At 40.4% G+C, this 21,303-nt stretch overlaps 1 protein-coding gene across 1 annotated transcript; it reads left to right on the forward strand.

The window, feature by feature from the left end:
* The first annotated feature begins 10,789 nt into the window (after positions 1 to 10,789).
* LOC149832934 (uncharacterized) lies at positions 10,790 to 18,953 on the forward strand. Its single transcript, XM_090013340.1, has 6 exons — positions 10,790 to 12,335; positions 12,818 to 13,035; positions 16,195 to 16,418; positions 17,738 to 18,473; positions 18,606 to 18,662; positions 18,783 to 18,953. The coding sequence occupies exons 1-6, from the start codon at positions 10,904 to 10,906 to the stop codon at positions 18,951 to 18,953; spliced, it is 2,838 nt and encodes a 945-aa protein (XP_089869466.1). The 5' UTR covers positions 10,790 to 10,903.
* Positions 18,954 to 21,303: the final 2,350 nt, after the last annotated feature.

The following is a 21,303-nucleotide window of genomic DNA, read 5'->3' on the forward strand; positions in this document are numbered from 1 at the left end:
ACAAAAAGTGGGCCATTTCTGTGGAAACACATCGATGGGCATGCAGTTTCTCAAAGCCCATGGTGGCAAGGCAAACTGGGACTTCTCTTTCCGCGCATAAAGAGGCCCAGATTCAACGCTGACCCCTTTCTTCACAAAAAGCATTCCCATGAGGGGGGGTTCGATTCTGTTTTTATAGAAGAGGAAACTGTGGAAACCGTGGAAGTGCCACCGCTTCCTCTTCCGCGGCATGCAAACGGACCCTAGAGAACAAGACTAGGGTTGAAAATTGGGATGGCCCCAAATAGAAACCTACAAGGGCCAGAGAAGCCCAACCCAAATCTTGGACTGACAAGAGACTGGTCCGGTTATAATTGGGTTTGCGTCAGGCCCTTTAAGTCTGGATCAGTTAACTAATCAAACCGAACTTGTGGGGCATATGCATTTTTTTCTTTAAATCGCTTTGACACTGTTTATGGTTCACATTTGGCATGAATTTGATTGGGACTGAGTTGAAAAAAAAAACCTCGAGCCCGGCTCATCTGGGTTCAGGTATATAACACCCCGATCTGGGACCTCAGAAGTCCGAGTTCGGTTGGTATTACTTTTCAGAGGAAAGAGTTCAAAGTTTACACAAAGAAAACATGGTTAAATTTTTTTTTTCCATAATCATCATTTTCTTTACAATGTTCGTCATTCATAACAAAAGAAAAGCAATTACATTTTATTCAATGACAAGGAAATAAAATATACCAAATGCTCTGTTGTAGAAAGAGAAGTTGCTCACGTTTTGATTGGTCTAATGCCTGTAACCTATAGTTATAATTAAACATGGGGGTGAGTCTACAATCTAGTAAGGAATAATTATAAGCAAATATACTATTAACTTACAACTATAGTGGGCTCTAAGCCCCTAGTCTTAGTTTAGTTTTTGACACATCACACAAGTTGGTATATTTTAATTTTTTTCATTAACTTTTTCAACACTCTCTCAAAATAACTATCACTAGGTCGGCTATACCGGTCATAGCCGTCTATGGGCGTAGCAACTCCGTAGAATACCACAATTCTATATGTTAGCCAGACAATGAACCATACACTCCCAGTGGTCACCGGAGCACCAGGCACTGTAGTGAACCACCACGGAGACCCCACCAGTAACTAGCTGGAAGATCAAGCTCTCAATCTCGGTATGATTCATGCTACATCCTAACCATGATGGTTATCAATCATCTCCGATCTTCCAAAGTCCCAACCCGATATGAGTGAAATCTTAAGTCATAACTAAGTTCAACCCATTGAACTATATTCTCAAACTCTTCATACACTCATTCTCTCACGAGTGATGTTGTGAACTTTTCACAATGAATCTCATTCTTAAATCTCGTGATGACTTTAGGACTCACACATCTTTCACTAAGCACACAAAGATGTAGAGTCTCTACATCGTTAAATCATCGACGGCCCACTGTTCGTGGTGGGTACACTCTGACCACGAACCAGGTAGCCTTTGTCACAAGCCACCACTTTTGGGATTTAAGGGGTTATACATGCTGATCTCAACATATCTATTCATACAATATGAATAAACTATATGAGACTCCAATCTAACATACTCTCATCATAATGCATGCTATTAATGAACATTTAGACATGCAATCACAAATACAATATCTTTCAGTCATGCAGAACACGCCACAACTAACATGAATATCACAACCACATGTATAAAATCAACTCATAATGTCAATCATGGTAATTTTTTATGCATGTCATGGTATTACTCAACAGCTATCATGCTACTCATATTAATATATAAAATCACAATAACATGCAACGTAAAATGTTTATTCACTTTTAAAATTACTTATAATATCCCTTACCTTGAAGGCGAATCTGTGCTCTCCTTGAAATCGAGCTTCATGAAGCTCTAACGGTATGATCTGGTTACACAATATGTTAAAGCATAAAATTTCACACGTTAGTACTAAATTACCAAAATACCTTTTTTCAAATTTATTTATGAACTCTCAATTTTTATATCACTAATTTGACTAAATTTCATGGACTAGTAGATTCCTTTTTACGATATGAGTCCAACGCACCAAACCTCACTCGATTTCGAGTTCGGGGTGCAAAGTTATGTTTATTTTATCAAAATGAATCTCGAGTACTCAAAAGGGTATTATGGTCATTTTAAATTTTAGTATAATTCGAGACTATCTTAAGATTCGATTTGGATCCATTTCTGATCTAGATCCAATTTTATCTGCTTCAATCTAGACCCATTACTCACCTGGATCCAGAACAGTCGGACTAGATCCAGAATGGTCTGATTGGGTCCAGAACATCCTGACTGGATCCAAGACATTTTAACTGAATCTAGAACAGTATGACTGAATCCATGCGCTCTTACTGGATCCAAAATTGTCTGACTGGATCCAGAAGAGTCTGATCCAGACCCACTTTTGATATAGATCCAGGACTGATCCAATCAGATCCGGAAGAGTTAGTATGGATCCAAAACAGGTTCAGATCGAACTGGATCCGAACTGAAAACCCAGATCTAGTTAGATTGAACTGGTTTGGTCTAACTCGGGTTCATCCAAATCGGTTCGGCTCAAAACCCGATTTGGTCTGAACCAGATTGGTTCGAACTGATTTAGTTCAGACCGATCTGGTCTGAACCGACCCATATGAACCAGTTCGGCTAGACCTGGTGTAACGACCCCAACTCATACCCTTTGAAAATGCAATTTTTTTTTTAAACAGTGCAGAAAACTTCTCAGAGACCCGAGGTCCTCACAATTCTAATTCTAACTGGATAGCCAATCACCACAAACGAACTTACATTCATCATCTACTAGAACCAAAACAAATTCTTTATTAATGAAGCAATAATCAATCTCAAAGACAGTGTTCTACTCAATAGAGAGTAACGTAACAAGTGACTGAAACAAGTAACTGAAAAGAACACTAGAACTGAAAGACCAAAAAGAAAGAGTCATTTTGTCCCCAAATGAAACTGTCAAAACCCAGTGTGACTCTCGCGCCCTCCCAGTAGCTAACAACTTCATTGATCATCTGTTTCTGTGAAAAACCAACAAAGTAGGGTGTCAGAATCGAAATTTTGAGCACGACTACTTCTTAATGAAACAGGTGAGACAAAGGGTTAAGATAAGATATCATGCAACATTTGAGGGAAATACATACACGATAGTATATAGCATTTAAGAAATTTCCATGCAATAATTATAATGCTAAGCATGCAGAAACAATAAAACAATAGCAAGTAATAAAACTTCAGCATGCAATAAGAAGTAAACATTTCACATTCATCATCATGTATTGATTGATGAAATAATTAAAATATGCATGATCTAATGCATAACAACAAAATGCATGACTTCTGTGCAATGCATGATTCACTTTGTTATCTTTCATTTAAATTTTTTTTCTTTCATATGCAATGCCCTATTAAATGCATACAACTTTAAGTTCCTCTTTTTAATTATCATTGTCCGCATATACACCAAACAGGTAAAAAACCCTGAGGTCAAGTTAGGTTCTCAGGGTAGCTTAGCACACAATTTGTAATTTATTACTGGGTTTCAAACTTAGCTCTCGACTGAATCACCTTCGGAACATTAGACTTTCACATCTAATGTCGGGGACACAAGGAACACCCCACGCTCACAAGTGCTACTTTCTTAGTAAAAAAAAAACAATTGTGTCAAAATTCAACACTCTCAAGTAAAGTGACAGACTCTCCCTAAAACCGTGGCTAGGAAAAGTAACTTAAATATCGAGTTTAGGGGACAAAATAAAGCACACAGAGTTTTTGTATCCTCACAGTCTCCCTAAGATCGGATCTCTAAGATCCTCATTCTCCAGATAGGTGATCTCAGAACGTATATTATACTGTTCTTTATTATTATCTTTTATTAAGAATCAATTCCTTAAGTTTTGCAACACCATATGCAAAAATAATGGTAAAAGCTCGCATCTACCTAGCGAAATCCATCACAGGACTCCGGCCTGTGGAAACAAATAGAATAGTTCAATAAAAATGAAATGTTAATTAAACATGATTTTTGCAATGCATTGAAATGAATAAGAAAAAGCAATCCCACAGCTCGGGCTTACCAAACCCTCGATGATTCATTTTGATCATTGAAACACCAAATGCAAAGAGTCACAACCATGTGTAATGTATGCAATGATATCAACATGCCTCCAAAGTACAACCATATATGTACCAAATTAATCCATTAACAATGAGCATGAAATATGACATTCTCATATGCAAATTGAACTGCGCATGTTATACCCTTTTCATGTGCATATGCTTGGTATGCACATGCATGCATTTTTATGCGACCATTGCCAAACATGCGCCTAACCATGAATCGTATTGGGCTGGACAAGAGAGCATTCATGTATTTATGTATATGCAACAACACACGTCAAGTCCATCTATGTGCAAGCACTTGAAAACAAACTTTATAACGGAATGATGTTTAAGCATGTTCCAACAAACATATAAACAACTTCAAATCCTAACATATAGGAAAATCAAAGTGCAAATACATAACTCATTCTCGAAATTTATCATGCATCGAGAGATTAGAATTCCAGATTTCACAAATCACATGACCAGGCACTGTTTACATAAGCTAACAACATTATGTTATTATCATAATATGATTTCAATATAAGATGATGCTTTTAATTGGACTAATACAAGGGTGGGTGTGCTGTCAATGTGTTTATCAATACTAAATAAGCAATTGCAGGGTATTGGACCTAGAAATACCCCCCCCCCCCCCCTTTTTTTTATTTAACAACCCAACCCAACCGACTCTGTCGGCTGGGTTTGACAACATATACACAGGCCCAGATTGGCATGTGTATGTTGTCCGGAAGCATACAACATAAAGAGGAACCATAAAGACTTTAGTATTGTGTTTTCTTTTCTCCCCTTTTTTTTGTTGAAAAACAATGAAAATACTGAATATACAAATGAGTAATGGTGGAAATCGTGGATCCACTGCTCCTCCATGGATTTCCATCAAGAGATGCATGGAAATCCAATCTCCACCCGATTCTCATTCGTTTCAAGAAGAGATACCCGTACCTTAGAATCAATGTTTGAAAGAAAGCACAAGGATGCCAATAGCGAGGAACAACTCAATCAGGTGTCGTCGGAGGTGTCTGTCGAACATAGGAAAGAGGTCACAATAAGGAAACGATTAAACGAAAGAGAAAGAGGCGAACAAGGAAAACAACGTGTGCGGGTTCGGCCACCAGGCGAGCCCGAACATGCTATTCAAGCCCATCATTGGGTTTCGAACTTGCTACACCCCAACACAAGGTGGCGTACACTAACAGCTCCTGCCAGACGAGCCGAGGATCCGTTGGATTCACCGAAATGGGAAAAAAATAAATCAGGCAGGGACCTTGCTCTTTGGCCTAGATAGAAGGGAGAAAAGGGGCAGCAGGGGCCTTCGACCCCTTGCCGACCCTCGGCAGAGCCCCACGCTAGAGGTGGCAAGGGAGACAGAGGCGTTGTCGGCCACCTGCCGACCCTCAGCAAGTCCTTAACGAGGGAAAACAAAAAGAGAAAAAGCACGACAGGGGCCTCCAACCACCTGCCGACTTCTCGATGAACCCAGCGAGGGGGAGAGGGACACGACAGGGTCACCGACCTCCTACCGGTCTCCTGGCCACCCCAATCGAGCAACAAAAGGGAAGAGAGAGAGAGAGAGAGAGAGAGAGAGAGAGAGAGAGAACCAATAGGGGGCGTCGGCTCCCTGTCGACCTCCCAACAAATCCTGAGACAAAGAGAGGAAGAGAAAGAGAATAGAGGAGAAGAGGACAGAGGAGAGGGGAAGGACGCTTACCTATAGGAGTTGTGTCGTCCGCCGGCTTTGATGGTTGTCGCACGTTGGGAGGGGAAACACTACGAAGGAAGAGGAGAGGCGCACGATGAAGCCCCCCTCTACGAGTTTTTAAAAAAGAACTGAGGGCGTCGACGGTTACGGGAAAACAAAACTTCTTTTTTAAACCCTACTGGGTTACGGGTCCGGGTTTTAAAATCCTACTGGGTTACGGATCAGGGTCAGATCTGACCCAGGTCCGTGCATTTTTTCGGGTTTTACATCCGGTTCAACCTGAATCGATTCTACCAATATATATATATATATATATATATATATATATATATATATATATATATATATATATATATATATATATATATATATATATATATATATATATATTGAACTCGATCTATCTTGATCTGGGTGCGACCCAGACCGACCCAGTTTGGTCTGAGTCATAATCAGACCGACTCGGGTTTTTTTTTAATGTGATTAGACCTGGGCGCGACCCGAACCAAATTGGTTTGGTCTAGGTCGCACCCGGTCCCCCTGATAAAAACCCTAACAGAAAGGAGGAAAAGAGGCATCACCCCTTTCCCCTTACTCTTTAATAGAGAAGGGCCGACCACCGAAGACGACCCTCTCTATCCTTCTCTTCGACAGGAGGGGTTGGCCACCGACATCGGCCGCCCCCCTCCTCCTCCTTTATCTCTCTCTCTCTCTCTCAACCTCTGTATATATATATATATATTTGATAGGTGCTCGTCGACAACCATGGTTGCCGGCCACCTTTGCCCTGACGGAAATGAAATGAAGAAGAAGAGAATGGAGGAGGACTTACCTCGTCACCGGCGTCGGATTCAGGTACGCCCCCTGCAACCCTCTCTCTCTCTCTCTCCCTGCTCAATCTCCCTCTCTTGCTTGAATGCAGGGGAGGCACACCGTGAGGGCTATTTATAGCTCTCACGGTGGGGTGAGGATAACCCTCCTCCCCCCTCATCGCAGATCGGGGAAAGGGGTTTCTCGATTTTTGGGGAATCGCCTTTCCCTCTTTTTTTTTCAATGTTTATCCCCTTTGGTGACTTTGCCAGGGGGGGGGTTACAAGGTACTTGGCTTGATCTCCACCCGTATGAAAAAAAGCTTTCATTTTTTTTTCTTGTATAGAATAAGAAACTATTCCTACCTCTTTTCTTCTTCTTGTTTGTGTTTAACGTGGATCCTTTTTAAGAGGCTCCACCGCCTCTTTCTGCAGAAATAGAGTCGGACCCCCGCCCACGGGAAGCGATTCTGCTAAAAGGGGGGTGATAGAAAGAGAGGAAAGCAAATCAGGTCTTGTTGAACATGAGCTTTTTGCTCATGCCAACATCGTGGCCGTCTGTTTGCATTTTGGATGAATGCCACGTATAACATATCATTGTTTTGTTGACTTTTTAACTTTTCAAAATACAAAAGGGACGACGATGTTGGCACGAGCAAAAAAAGCTCATGTTCAGCATGACCTGATTTGCTTATGAAAGAGAACAGTCTATTTGCGTTGCCATGGTGGGGCCCACAAAAACACTTCATGCTTTATGTATTTTTGCAAACCCCACCCTTTTTGTGACGAGCAGACCCACTAAGTGCCATGGCTATTTGACACCGGCAATCACATAACATTTCATGTGGAGCCTGCACTATGTAGTTTTGGGCCCCATGCAATGCTGTCAAATGATTGGTTAGGATCACATAGCCATGGCACTTAGCAGCTTCTTTGATCTCAACTCTATGGGTGACACACAAACACACCATTTGTGTTGGTCCCTCGGTTAGCTCATGCCAACCATTATAGACTTTTTTGGTGTGTAAGGCACTTTTTTTTTATAAATTTTAGTGCTCTTTCAAATTTTTTTATAAGCAAAGTAGGTTAGATTGGGTTTTGAACTTACGACATCCCAGCATAAGGGGACATGCACTAACAACTCCTACCAAACAAGCTGAACCCTTTTTGCTAAAGAAGAAAAGCACACTGGAAGTTTGCCCATAAAAAACAAAACTCTCTGCGACATTAATGCAAACTACATGATCTAGGTGCTCCCTTTTGCTAAAGAAAAAGAGCACATTGGAATCACCGAGGTGGTATCCCATGTGGTAAGCGGAGTCCTGTGCCAAGCTGAAGGCCCAGGTTCGAATCCCTCTGATACATGGGGCCTAAGAAATATCGGTTTGGGGTCTGCCTAACCCTAGCTTTCCTTTTAAAAAAAAAATCACATTGAAAGTTTGAAACCAACACCCCAAGTTGAGGTTGGATAACGCTTGGGGCCTAGTTTATAATGAACAGTTGACTCTGAGTCCACTGCTCTTTTTGTTCAATTTAAGGGTTCCTAAAATAAGATTAGCGGTGGAGATGGGTCCAGTGTTTTGTTCAAAGACTTTTTGTATATCATATATAACCATATCTTCACGATTATTGAATTTCCATTCAAGAGTTGGTTAGTTACGGTTAAGCAGTACCGAAACCACTCTGCTGTCCGTCATGAAAAGACAGTCGCCTCTAGAGATGGCAGTGAACCGGGAAATGTGTGAATTCGTGTGTTTGGGATAGAGATGGAGGACATGAAAAGAAAAATGAACGCATGATGAAGGTGAAAATAAAAACTTGTGCGAGCTTGAACTTATACGTTTTTTTTTTTTTTTGGCCTTCATCTCTGTTAGTAAAATAATTATAATATTTTTAATTATTTAATAAAATTACATTATATATATATATATATATATATATATATATTCTTATCACTAAATTTTTAACCATAAAGCCTAAGACGACCCATTCAACTTCTTCAGTTCTTCTTTCTCCTCTCAAGGTTCCTCGTGTTGCTTTGTGCGACCTTCTCTGCTGGCAGGTAGGGATGGCAGTGGGGCGGGGGACAAAGTCTCCACCCCCACCCCGCCTCAAGATTAGAACCTCCATCCCTGGCGGGGATGGATTTTAACCTCCATCCCCACCTTCATCCCCGTTTCATGTCCTCCATCCTCGGTTCAAACGGGGATGAGGCGGGGCGGAGCGGGGATGAAGCGGAGAAAAGTGGCAGGGATGGGGCGGGGTGGCGAAAAGGGTACGTCCATCCCCAAACGGGGATGGATTTTAACCTTCGTCCCTGCCTCCATCCCCGTTTCATACCCTTCATCCCTAGTCCAAACGGGGCGGGGCGAGGCGGGGCCGGGGCCCGCTTTCCCCCGGTCCACTGCCATCCCTACTGGCAGGTGGCTCGACCTTTCCTTCTCTTTTTAACAACACAAGGGGATGAAAGCAAGAATGAAGACCGAAACGATAAAATTTGAGACTAAGCAAAAGTGGAAGTCCAAAGCTTCCAGTTATGAAGATGAATCGAAGATGGAGGTCACTATTTTGAGACGAAACTGGGATGATGACTTTGTCCCTGCCCCGGTCCCTAGTCTCCTCATGTCCCATGAGTCTAACGTTAAGAGAGTTGACAGCTTTGAATCTGAGCTCCCTCTCGGTCTCACTGTTTGCTTAAATGCTCATACAACCAAATTAATTAAAACTTTAGTTAGGGACAAGACACCCACATTGCCGGACCCCACCTAATTTACATATACAACCCTTTCATATTCTCCATTTGTGATTGTTTGGGGGTCCCATCTCATTTACAATCTCGCGTCATAGTGACAAATATCGTGAGATTTATGAAAAATATTGTGAGAAATTGCCTGAAAGTTTAAAATGGCAATTTCTTACGAGATTTTCAAAATATTGTGAGATTTATGAAAAAATATAAATACTATAATTTAAAGTGATATTTATGTTTTTAAAAGAACTATTTATTAGAAAAAAAACTGTGTATTTTTATTTTTAAATAATAATAATTATTATTTTATAAAAATATTATTTATTTATTTATTTATTTCCAAGATTTTGTCAAAAAATGCAGGATTTATGATTTTTTTTTAATTTCTAACGAGTTTTTTGAAAAACGAGATTTTGCCGAAAAAAAACTTTTGTCACTATGTCTCACGTGCACAAGTCAATGTGCAGCAGTGCATGCTAATCCCCTCACCTCATAAACCCTATATTTAGTAAAAGACGTCACAAAAGCTGGCTCAACAAGGACAGAGAAAGCCAATATGAAGCTAGATGTCTCTCCATTCTAAATCATAGCACACCCTCAAAGACACGTGTGTCATGCATCTCAGTTGCCATTCCTTGGCTAAAGATCAGGTGCAATATGATTGCACATTCATCTTGATGACAGGCTTATGGGGCTCAAGGCTTGATGGAGGGCAATCAGGTGCTTAATACACAAATTTTGTACCATGTGATTGCACCTGATCCGGATTCAGTAGTTGGTGTCTTAATGTCAAGGTATTACCTCAATCACTACGTGTCTTCTCTTTCTTAATCAACTCATTAACCCAAAATTAAACAAAATGCAAATTTGTATGATCCCCATTTTTTAATAGTCCCAACCCATACTCTTAAAATGGGTATGATGTAATCAACTCATAATCTAGAGAGAGAGAGAAGCTAATGCCTAAAACACAACAATGCATATAACAGTACCCTCTGCTGCATAGCGACGGCACACTTCACGCTGGCAAGATTCTCCCACCCTATACTCTATATGTCTCTCTCTCTCTCTCTCTCTCTACCCCAAAACATCCCTTTCTGTCTCTCTCTAGCTTGTGCCTCTCTACTTCACTCGAGCACGCACACTCTCTCTCTCTCTCTCTCTCTCTGCTGAACCTGCATTAACCCTCACTAACTTTTTTCTCCACCTCACTTCTCAAATTCCTGATTTAACTCAAACCCTAGATTTTTGTGTTGTAATGTTTTTCGAGCCACGCAGAACGACGACGCCCAGTGAAGAAGAAGAAGAGAGGAAGGAGGAGGAAGAAGAAAAAGAGGAAAATCTTTGTGGGTGTTGTAGATAGAGCAAGATTGTGGTTTATAGAGGGTTTTTGGGGCCTACCCATGTGATTTCAAGGGTAGGATTCTAGGGTTGCTGGGTCCAGAAGGTCGGAATTTCTAGGGTTTCCGGCAATGGGTTGCTCCGGGTCGAAGGTGGACGACCTCCCCGTGGTGTCGCTCTGCAGAGAGAGGGCGCACTTCATCGAGGACGCCGTGCAGCAGCGGTACCTCCTCTCGGCTGCGCACCTCAGCTACATTCGATCCCTCCGCGAGGTCGGGTCCGCTCTCGAGGCCTTCCTCGACTCGGATCACGTCTCTGCCGTGGCCTCGCCGGTGCTCACCCTCCCCGTGCACCGGAAATCCGACCCCATTCCACTTCCGAAATCGAAGTCTCCGGCTGCCTCGCCACCCCTGAGCGGCGGAGGCGGCTCTCACGCTCGATCGGACTCTGACCACCATCTGCATTTTGATTCCGATGACGATGAATCCATCTCCGACGGCCACCACCATCTCCATAGTGAATCGCCACCACCGGCGGGCTTCAGGGAGCCCGTCATGGATGGATATGGTGGAATCCCTCCACAGTATGGTGGAATCCCTCCACAGTATGGCGAAATCCCTCCGCCATATAGCGGAATGCCTCCACCGTATGGCGGAATCCCTCCACAGTATGGCGGAATCCCTCCGCCGTATGGCGGAATGCCTCCACCGTATGGCGGAATGCCTCCCCCGTATACGTTGATGAACCAGTACTTCATGCGCTCGAGGCCGACGCAGTCGGTGGCCTATGAGGAGCGGCTACAGTCGCCGGAGAAGGTCCAGTGGGGGCAGTCCTACCCCTATTACTCAAGCGATTCGGGCTTCACCGGCTTCTTCGGCAGCGGTGGTGGTGCTTCGTCTTCCTCCCCGCCATTGCCTCCTCCGGGGTACTCTGCAACAGGGGCCTCCTCGTCTTCGTACCCGTATGAACGGGAGCGGCCCCCGCCGCCACCTCCCCCTCCTCCAAGGAACTCGACCTGGGATTTCCTAAACCCATTCGATTCTTATGAAGGACTCTACCCTTCCTATATGCCGAGTAGATATAGCGATGGTGGTAGTAGGGATTCTCGGGAGGTTAGGGAAGAAGAGGGGATACCTGATCTGGAAGAGGATAGCCAGCATGAGGTTGTGAAGGAAGTTCATGGCAAGCAGAAGTTTTCGGACGGTTTTGCGGGTCATCCCGGTTGGCACTATCAGAAGAGTGTTCAGTTCCAAGCAGAAGATTCAGTTCTGCCAGAGAAAGAGAAAGGTGGTGGTGATCGGGCAGTCTATCAGGGAAAGTCTAGCACAGCTTCAGAGTATGGCGAAAATGATGGAGGGAAATTGGTGGACAAGAACGTGGTTGATATTGATGAGCCGGCTGAACGGAGCAATGCTGCCGAGTTCCCTGTATCATATGATGCATTTGATGCAGTGAAACAGATAAAGATTCAGTTTGACAAGGCCTCAGAATCTGGCAGCGAGGTGTCAGTGATTCTTGAGGTGGGGAAGCTGCCATATCGCCACAGAAATGCTGTGCATAAAGGTTGGTTTATCCTGCCTTTGCAATTGCTATCCATATAGAAAAGTTGCTTCATTTTAGAATGATAAGATTTAGTTCAAAACTGGTTCTGTACTTTGGCTGTCTTCTTCTATTACTTCTACGTCGAGCTCTTTAAGTAGCCAACCCCTGACCAGCCCTTTGGTAGAATTTGTATATGCGCGTGTAATCATACACCCTTTAGTAGTACCTATGCCTTTTGGATGATTTACAATATCTGTTCTACTCAATAAGATAGACATTAAATAAAAATAGCCGAATCATGTCTCTTTATCTAATTGCTGTTTCGTGGTTTGGATTCTTAGCTTGTTGATGGCTACTTTTGTTGTTCCACTTATAGATGAGTGATGAACTTTTGTCATCAGTTCGTATAGATGTTTCAAACTGGCTTTTGATAAGCTAAACTGAATTTCCTGGCAACCTGACATTTCTTCTATTTTTGAAATCTCCTTTTGTTGCATTGTCAGCCTCCGTAAGGATGTTTGGTGTGATTGCTCCTCCAATGATCTTACCTTCACAGCCTTCTACATCTAAAACAAAAAATGCCCATCTTCCATCCTCCGTGGAGGAGCCTTCACCTGCTCTTTTGGATTTTGAAGAAGTTACATGGTTGAGGACACGCAAGCTGTCAACGACTTTGGAGAAGCTTTATATGTGGGAGAAGAAGCTATTTGAGGAAGTCAAGGTATGACATTCAATGTTATTTTGATGAAATACTGTGTGCTCAATCTCAAATCGGCATCTTTTTTATTCATAGGATATCTATGGCTTGCTGTGAGTTTGCTTATGATGAGCTATCTTAGTTGTATGAAACATGTAAACTCAGAAAAAGGGCCTAATTCAGCCAACTCATTCTTGTCATATTCTAGTTAATTTTTGCTTCGGGTGATAGTCAAGGATCTTCAAATTCATATATATTTGTATTTTATTTTTCCTGTAAAGATGACTAATTTTAGTATGATACTTGTATTTCCTTTGAAGATATTCATCCTTGACATTGATAAACCTTGCCATGATTGTTTGTTATAATAATTTTGTTTTAAAAGTGTTAGATTCCCTATTTCACGGTAAACTTATATTGTTAATATTGGAAACTAGGATTCAGTAAAACCTTAACTTTTTGGCTGGTTTTGGAGTTTTTGATTGAATTTGTATGAGAGTTTTAGTTGAAAATATTAAATTTTTGAGCAGCTATGTGATTATCTTGGTATTAAAATCAGAGCATTTCGTTAGAGTTGGGCTTGACTAAATTCTCTGTGACTACCCAACTCTTCTTAGTGCTTTTCTTTTCGAATAACCACAACTTTCCACAGACCGAGTCTTAGAATTTCAGCTTTCCCCTTTTTTTGGGTTTTTGTGTTTGAAACCTTTTGGATTTCTCTCATTGAACTTGAAGAAAAATAGATGGCACTCTGAGTTCTTTTTCCAGAACCTTGAGAATTTAAGTAATTATTTTTTCAGAAAATTGGGATTTTTCTTTCTTGATTTGGTCTAATATTTTAGCTTCTAAAATTTATGATCAATAATCATGAAGTTCTCTTTCTTTATATTCGTGAAGGGTAATATTCTGTCATTACTTTGAAACATCTGAGAAAATTTAGTTGATTGTGATCTGGTCCATCCATTTTTTGGAGCACAGTAGATAGGTGGTAACCTTCTCCCATGCCCAAGTAGTTTTCTAGCTCTCTCATTGATTATTGCCGATGATCAAGAAATACTTTTGATCCTCTTTTTCCCCCTGTGGAAGTAGAATGAATACATTTAACTGTTGTAAACCCGGAAATTCTTATGGATCATGACATCATGCAATTAAACACTAATTGCAAAGCATGAGCTAGAGTCTGATAGACTTTCTTTATTATGCTTTTCATAATCGTATTAATCTTCATTAGTTGGAGCATCAGCTAATCTTCTTGGATGTTTTCCTTGTTTCTTATTCCAATTAATGCTTTATTTATTACAATTATGTTTTTGAGTATGGAAATCTAGTTTAGGCTTAACCTTAACTTGTTTAATGGATAGAAATGGTGACAGCTAATCAGCGGTTATGTTGGAGCTGTTAAAGTGTCGCTTGCATTTCTGTTTCCTTTTTCCTGAACGTACTCTTGTGTCCTTTGGTGGTTAAATATGCACTCCATCATGTGTCAGTTTTTCATGGAGAAGATACAAACGTGGTTGCAAAGAGATGTATTTTTTATATAAAAAGTACATGAACATTTAGCCAGTACATTGCACCAGATATGGGTGGTTCGGACAATGCCATGGAGAAATTTACAAAATCTACTGTAATAAGGTGTTCACAGGAAGTCTATGTTGATGGCAGCTTGTACATGTGTTGACTTCTCGGAAATCAACTTGAGTCTATAATGTCATGTTACTCTGTTTGTTGGAAACTCAATGCAAAGTGTAGTTATTCTTGCATTGGCAAAGAGGTTGCTCCTTTCTTATTACTTCAGTAACCGCAAATCCTTCTGATATTCTTGACTATGGATAGTTCTTTTGCCAAAGTTGTTTAGGATTTTTCAGTGTATTGCTTGAAATCAACAATATGGATCAGTTACTTAAATTATAAATTTGTTCCCGTGCATGAATGGATAGGGGAACCAAGAGAATAGTGATTTGTTGCAAATGAGTGCTCTTCTGCAACTTTAGGTGACATTCCTTTCTGATATTGTGTAAAATGTCATTAGCATCTTTTCGGTTCAGCTCTGAATATGCATATAATAACAATGAAATAGAACAGTGACCAAAGTATCATAGATTTATTCCTGCACATGATGGGGAGAGGGAGAAGCCAAGGAGAGACATGGCAGCAAAGGAATGTATTATTCACAAAATTTAATTCATTGGCATAGTTTGAGTTGTAGTAACCCTCCATTGCCATTCAAACATATTTTAAATATGTACATTGTCTTGAATAAAAAACTTGCCTTCTAAACACCTTTACTTTTTGGGGGGCTCTGGTAGGGGGTATGAGCCACACTGTTGCTTAGCAGTGGTGGTTGCTCCTTTCATTGTGGTTGACCTGGTTGGAAGGGAACATAAGAAATTTTAAGGGCATTTCTAGGAAATCATCAGTAGTGCACTGGAAAATTTAGAATTATTTATTATTTTGTGATAGAGAAGTGGCCTGCAGGAGATCTAGGGTTGGATCTGTGTCAAATTCATCTATCTTAAGATTAATTCTTTTAATCATAATCTTCATTAGTTCATGCCATGGAAAATTCATGGTGGATTTTCCCAAAGGGCCTTACCTTCCTGTCTAGGGGCGGCAATTATTTGTCAACTGACATGGAATGGCCACCGAAGCCCACGGGGCCATCCCTTGTCACAAGGTCGAAGTGGGGTGTATGTCACAGATATATATATATATATATATATATATATATATATATATATATATATATATATATATATATATATATATATATATATATATATCAATGTTGTGAATAGCGTTGAGGCGTAGGCGTAAGCTTCACAAAACATATTATAAAATTGACCAAATAAAAAAACAAAAATAAAGATGCATCATTTATGTACTATTAATAAATAATTGGATATTAAGTGAAGAATCTAAACTAAATTATAAAGTGATCTTCAAGAAAATCACAATAACTAGCAAGAACCACCCTACCACATAACAATTAATGCACTTTTACAAATTGAAAGTGCAACAGAATTTACAAGGTTTAATTTATTGGTGATATACATTCAATATCCATATGAGAAACAAGCATCCTGTAGATTGTGCTTATGACTTGCTTAGCATTTAAGATTTAAACCATGTTTGTTTTCCGCTTCTCCCAAACCTTGTTTCTATAAATTTTTATGTATTTTTCAGGCTGAGGAAAAGTTGAGGGTTATCCAGGAAAGGAAGTGCAGACAGCTGAATAGGATGAATGAAAGAGGTGCGGAGGGCCATAAAATTGAAGCAACTCGTGCACTAATAAGAAACTTATCAACAAAATTAAGGACTGCAATTCATTTTGTGGACTCTGTGTCTACTAAGATCAATAAACTAAGGGATGAAGAGTTATGGCCCCAAATTACTGAACTATTATGGGGGTATGCAGTTTTATCCATCTAACTTTTCTAGTCTTTGCTTGAATTACTTTTGTATGATCTCTTGGAAAGGTATGAGCATGATGTTGTAATACTTTGTTGTTCTCTTTTGGGTATTCCATTTCTTTTGTGCAAATGTCCTTCGTTTTTGTCCATCTGCTTACTTTTTAATCTTTACTATGATTTCCATCTTCTCTTTCTTTAAAGAAGTAGGTGGAAGATCCCAAATTTCTCTTGCACATAAAAAAAGTCCAAGATGTGATATTCCCACATATAAACACTTGCTTACAGATGTCATGCACAAACACAGAGGAAATGCCAAGAATAAGTACGACTGCTGTGAAAAGGGGCTTAAGTCGCCTAAAATCTGCTGCATACATTGAGATTGTTCTTTTGTTTGTCAATAGCTAATACTAGTGACAATGCACATAGAGCACACATTCTGCATGTACAGAAAAGGAAAAAAGGCTGCTTACTCATTATTACCTTTTCCTGGTACTTTTACTTATGTATTACTTTTGGTTTTCTTAATGTATATTTTGTGTATTTTTCTTATGTATACAGTGCTTTTTTTATTCTAATGTTTGAAAGAGAGAACCAGCCCTGCATTTCCCTGATTTATGCATTTTTAGGAAAATGATTTTGTGAGTGCCATTGATGTGTGCATTATTCTGAGCGATGTAGCCTGTTTTGTGGCTGACTTTTCTAAGACACTTACATTCATAATTGTCTCTTTCTTTTTATTAATTCCAACAGCGCCACTTCTTACATGGCATCAGTTCATCTGTTGCTTGTCTTCTTCAAACTTGGCAGTCATCATAGGATTGGCCTTTCCTTCGTTTCCTTTTTCTTCCTGCCGACTATTTTAATCTTGTGAAGCGAGTATGACCCTTCTGTTTCTTTGGAGGGATGGGGGAAATATGTCTTTGTTATATTTATTGTGGTGCTTATGGTTTTCAACTTATACAGAGCTGTTGCTTTCCCCGTTCATATACCATGTGACACCCTATTTTTCTTTTATTTATTTCTTATCAAGTTTCTATGGTGTGGTGTACTGCTGCTGATGATTTTGTGACATGTTAATACTTATTGGTTTAGAGCATAGGTAAATTTTCATTTAGCTTCATTAAGAACTGTTGTTTATGGACATGGCCCTATATTTTATTTATTTATTGTCAAATTTCTACTCTCTGCTCTGCTGCTGCTGATTTTGTAACATGTTTAGTGTATACTTATTTACTTACACATTCTGTTTTGGACTATAGACACATGCATTTCCTTGTGTCTTGGATGGTTTTATATGGGCTTGTGTGCTCTTGTAGGTTGGTAAAAATGTGGAAAGCTATGCTGGAATGCCATCAGAATCAGTGTCAGATCATATCAGAGGCTAAAAATATGGATTTTGTTGTAGATGGAATCATCTCTAGTGAATCTCATATACGAGCCACTGTGCGGCTTGAACTGGAGCTGCTTAACTGGATATCAAGCTTCTATGTATGGGTTGCCGCACAGAAGGGCTACGTCAGGGCATTGAATGGCTGGCTTTTGACGTTCTTACCTCATGAGCCTGAGGAAACACCTGATGGGATTGTCCCTTTTTCCCCTGGCAGGATCGGTGCTCCTCCTGTGTTTGTAGTCTGTAACCGCTGGTGGCAAGCAATTGAAGGAATTTCTGGGAGAGAAGTTATTGAAGCAATTCGGACATTTAGCATTGGTGTATTTCAGCTATGGCAACGCTACAGCAGTGAGCAACGAGTCAGGTTAACATCGGCTAACTCACCGAAAGATATGGAAAGAGGGATTAAGGCTCTACAAAAGGATGAGCAGAAAATTCAGAAGGCCTGGGATGCACTAAACAAAAAGCTGTTTCTGGCCCCAGGAGAACCTTCAACTAACCAGATACTTCAGCAGAGTCAGACAGCCAGTTTTGGTGGTCTAAAAGCGAATCTGAAGCAGATTTTTGATGCAATGGTTAAATTTGCAGAAAGCTCTCTGAAGGCATATGATGAGCTCAATTTAAACAGTGAACTTGATCGGATCACCAGAGAGTGTGAGAAGGTTTCTTAACTTGGTCGTAGAGACCATCTCGATATCTAGTTCATTTGTTTCTGAGCTTTGGTCAGCCACATTTTTCCCTGGCTGTCCAATGCTCTTAATGAGCACTGACGATTCATGGAAACACCTGTGAAGCTAGTGCATTATGTTTTACCTGAGACCATCAACAAGTGGGAGCTTGTTGCGGTGGATGTGATGCTTCCATTGTGACCATCTATCAAAATTCATCACTTGGAAGTTAACCTTGGTTGAAGAGATCATCCTGGTCAACTTTGAACAGTTCGGTCCAGGTAATAAAATTTGGAACTGCAGCTGAAACACAAGAATCAGGCTTCTGAGGTTCAAGTTTTTCAGGGAGATGAGCTTCAGAGTAAGGCATATGAAAAGGTGAACCAATTTCACCGTAATGGTATCCATTGGACTGCTATGTGCCTTGCGGTGTCCAAGGTTCTTATGCTTTCATGGTTGGAGGTGCACAAGTGATTAGAAATGAGGTCAGGTGAGTGAGGCTACCAATTTAAGACTCATACGGACAGCTAAGGGTGTCCTCACTCGCTCTATCACATTGGTAGAGACTCGGATGTATGATAGGATTTTCTCCTGTCCTTGTGGTTCTGTGCAGCCTAGGCCCTGGTATGGTTCTGTCATGCCGGACACGCCTGCAGCTTAGTATCTCACGGTATTTGATTTCTGAGGTCTGACATGTTCCTTCTATGATTAACGTGGGCTATCACTTATGAACTTCTGATTCATGGAGAGACCATAAACCCATTCTGCAGCATGGCTGTGCAGCACCAGCATACAATGGGGCAGCAACCGCAAGAAATACCGTCATATTGCATTATTGGCCTTGCATTAATTAAAATGGAGGGGAGTTCTTATTTTTGCTGAGCAACTCTGTCAAGTAGGTGGTGATGCTGCCCATTGGGGCATGTCAAGCCAATTTCATGATGAGAGTAGGAAGATGAATGATGGGCGTAGCATGGCAAGGGAGCACTTTTTGGTAGACAAGAGGGGTTCCAGGAATCCCTGGGCAGATCAGAATAATTATGTTATTTAATGTATATGAAAATAAGCCATTATTATACACAGTTGGGTGCTGTTGCTTTTAACCCTTGGTGCTATGTACTGGCAATTACACGTCATGTAAATTAAAGTTCTTGCTGACTACTTTTATGCTTCAGAGAGATTTCTTAGTTTGATGTCCCACTGCTATGTTTTGAGATCTATACACATAATTGACTCATATTATGTTTTCTCAAAGTAGAATAAAGAATGCACTTATATCACAGGGATACTCCGACTAACCCCTGCCCCATGTCCTATTGTGTGCTATTCTGAATTAAAAACTATACAACAATGGCATACCTTGTGTCCGTTTTTATTATGTACACGTGACGCAAGAATGCATCAAAGTTCAGAAGGTATCTATGATGGTTGGTTTACTCAATATGTTGCTAGCCTCTGAATACTTTTATTTTTGTGCTTGTTTTACATGACCAGTTACAGCCATAGGGTTGTACATCTTTGTAAAAATGGAGTCATGCTGGTGAGCATATCAAGCATTCAGCTCTGTGGTTTATCACATGGGAGGCATATGGAGCATACCATCTTGATCAGGCATACTCATGGCAAGAAGCATCCTTGAAAATGTAGGATCAGGTGCTTATGCTGGAGGCTTAACAAACAAAGCATTCACCACTGTGGTTCTCTGAAATGCAGGAATGTGGTGCTACACTGTTGATCATGCTTAACCATGAATAACAAAAGTCTCAGCCTGCTTGAGAACCCAAACTCACTACTATGTAAACTGCTCCCAAATTGGGCATACAAAACGTTGCCTATTGATGTTAAGGTAACCAGCATCCAAGTCAGGTCCAACACCATTGGTCATTATTTACTGGAGCAGTATCTGTCTTAAACATTGACTCTTTAAGGTTTAAACACCCTTTTTTAACCGCCACTTTATATCTTTTTAACATGGGTACTTCTACCAGCCTCCTATACCCATGTCCTAACGGCACTAGTACTTGGGTACTTAGGATAAGGGTCAACTGGGCAGCTTTAACTTGACCCGTTTTATCTATTTTATGATCCAGTCAATTGAGATAAAAAGCATTCAATGATAACTATATTCTTTTTTATTATCCATTGTTTGTTAATTATATATCTTTGACGTGTTGTAGAGTTTTAGTTTGTAATTAAGAGTTTATAACTTCATATGCAGATATAGTATAATTCTGCATTTTTCTGCATGTTTATACGTGCATGTATCTATATTTGTTTATTTATTTATATTTATATATAGTCATACTTGTCTTTTTAGAAATTGTAGTATCCTACCCTATTCCTGCATATGTACATGTGGCATAGCTTTATATGAATAAGGAAACAGAAATTTGTGTTCATATTATAATTTATGATTACTCAAACTACCATCTGGTTGATATTTTACCCATCTATGTGAAGCTTAAAACGGTGCATAATGGGCTTAGTTCTACTACGATGATGCATATGGGGATGTTGACAAACATAGATTTTGAGTGCTTCATCACGTCCCTTAACGATGTCTCATCTCCCATTGTATTCATGCGTTTTTTTTTTTTTGTATTTATAACCTGAAGAAACAGCACCTGGCATGAAGACCTAGTCGTGTTGGCTGTACGGCCATCGTGCCAGCAGCGTAAAACTCCGAGGCTAGGACCCCTAACCCCGGAACCTGTATTCATGGGTTTTGACCCTGTAATTCTCATTATACGTTAAGTAGCAGAATCAGTAAATAGAATTAATAGGAACTAGAACTCGAAGATGAGTTGCATTGTCAAAATATGAT

The sequence above is a fragment of the Nuphar pumila genome, chromosome 7 (genome assembly GCF_984573655.1).
Source record: "Nuphar pumila chromosome 7, dmNupPumi1.hap1.1, whole genome shotgun sequence".
Classification (NCBI taxonomy): domain Eukaryota; kingdom Viridiplantae; phylum Streptophyta; class Magnoliopsida; order Nymphaeales; family Nymphaeaceae; genus Nuphar; species Nuphar pumila.

What these genes read in the sequence shown, in the direction of transcription:
- LOC149832934 (XM_090013340.1), top strand. Translation starts at nt 10,904, where the DNA reads ATGGGTTGCTCCGGGTCGAAGGTGGACGACCTCCCCGTGGTGTCGCTC. An exon ending in AGCTATTTGAGGAAGTCAAG is followed by an intron (nt 13,036 to 16,194) that starts GTATGACATTCA and finishes TGTATTTTTCAG; the next exon opens with GCTGAGGAAAAGTTGAGGGT. An exon ending in ATTACTGAACTATTATGGGG is followed by an intron (nt 16,419 to 17,737) that starts GTATGCAGTTTT and finishes GTGCTCTTGTAG; the next exon opens with GTTGGTAAAAATGTGGAAAG.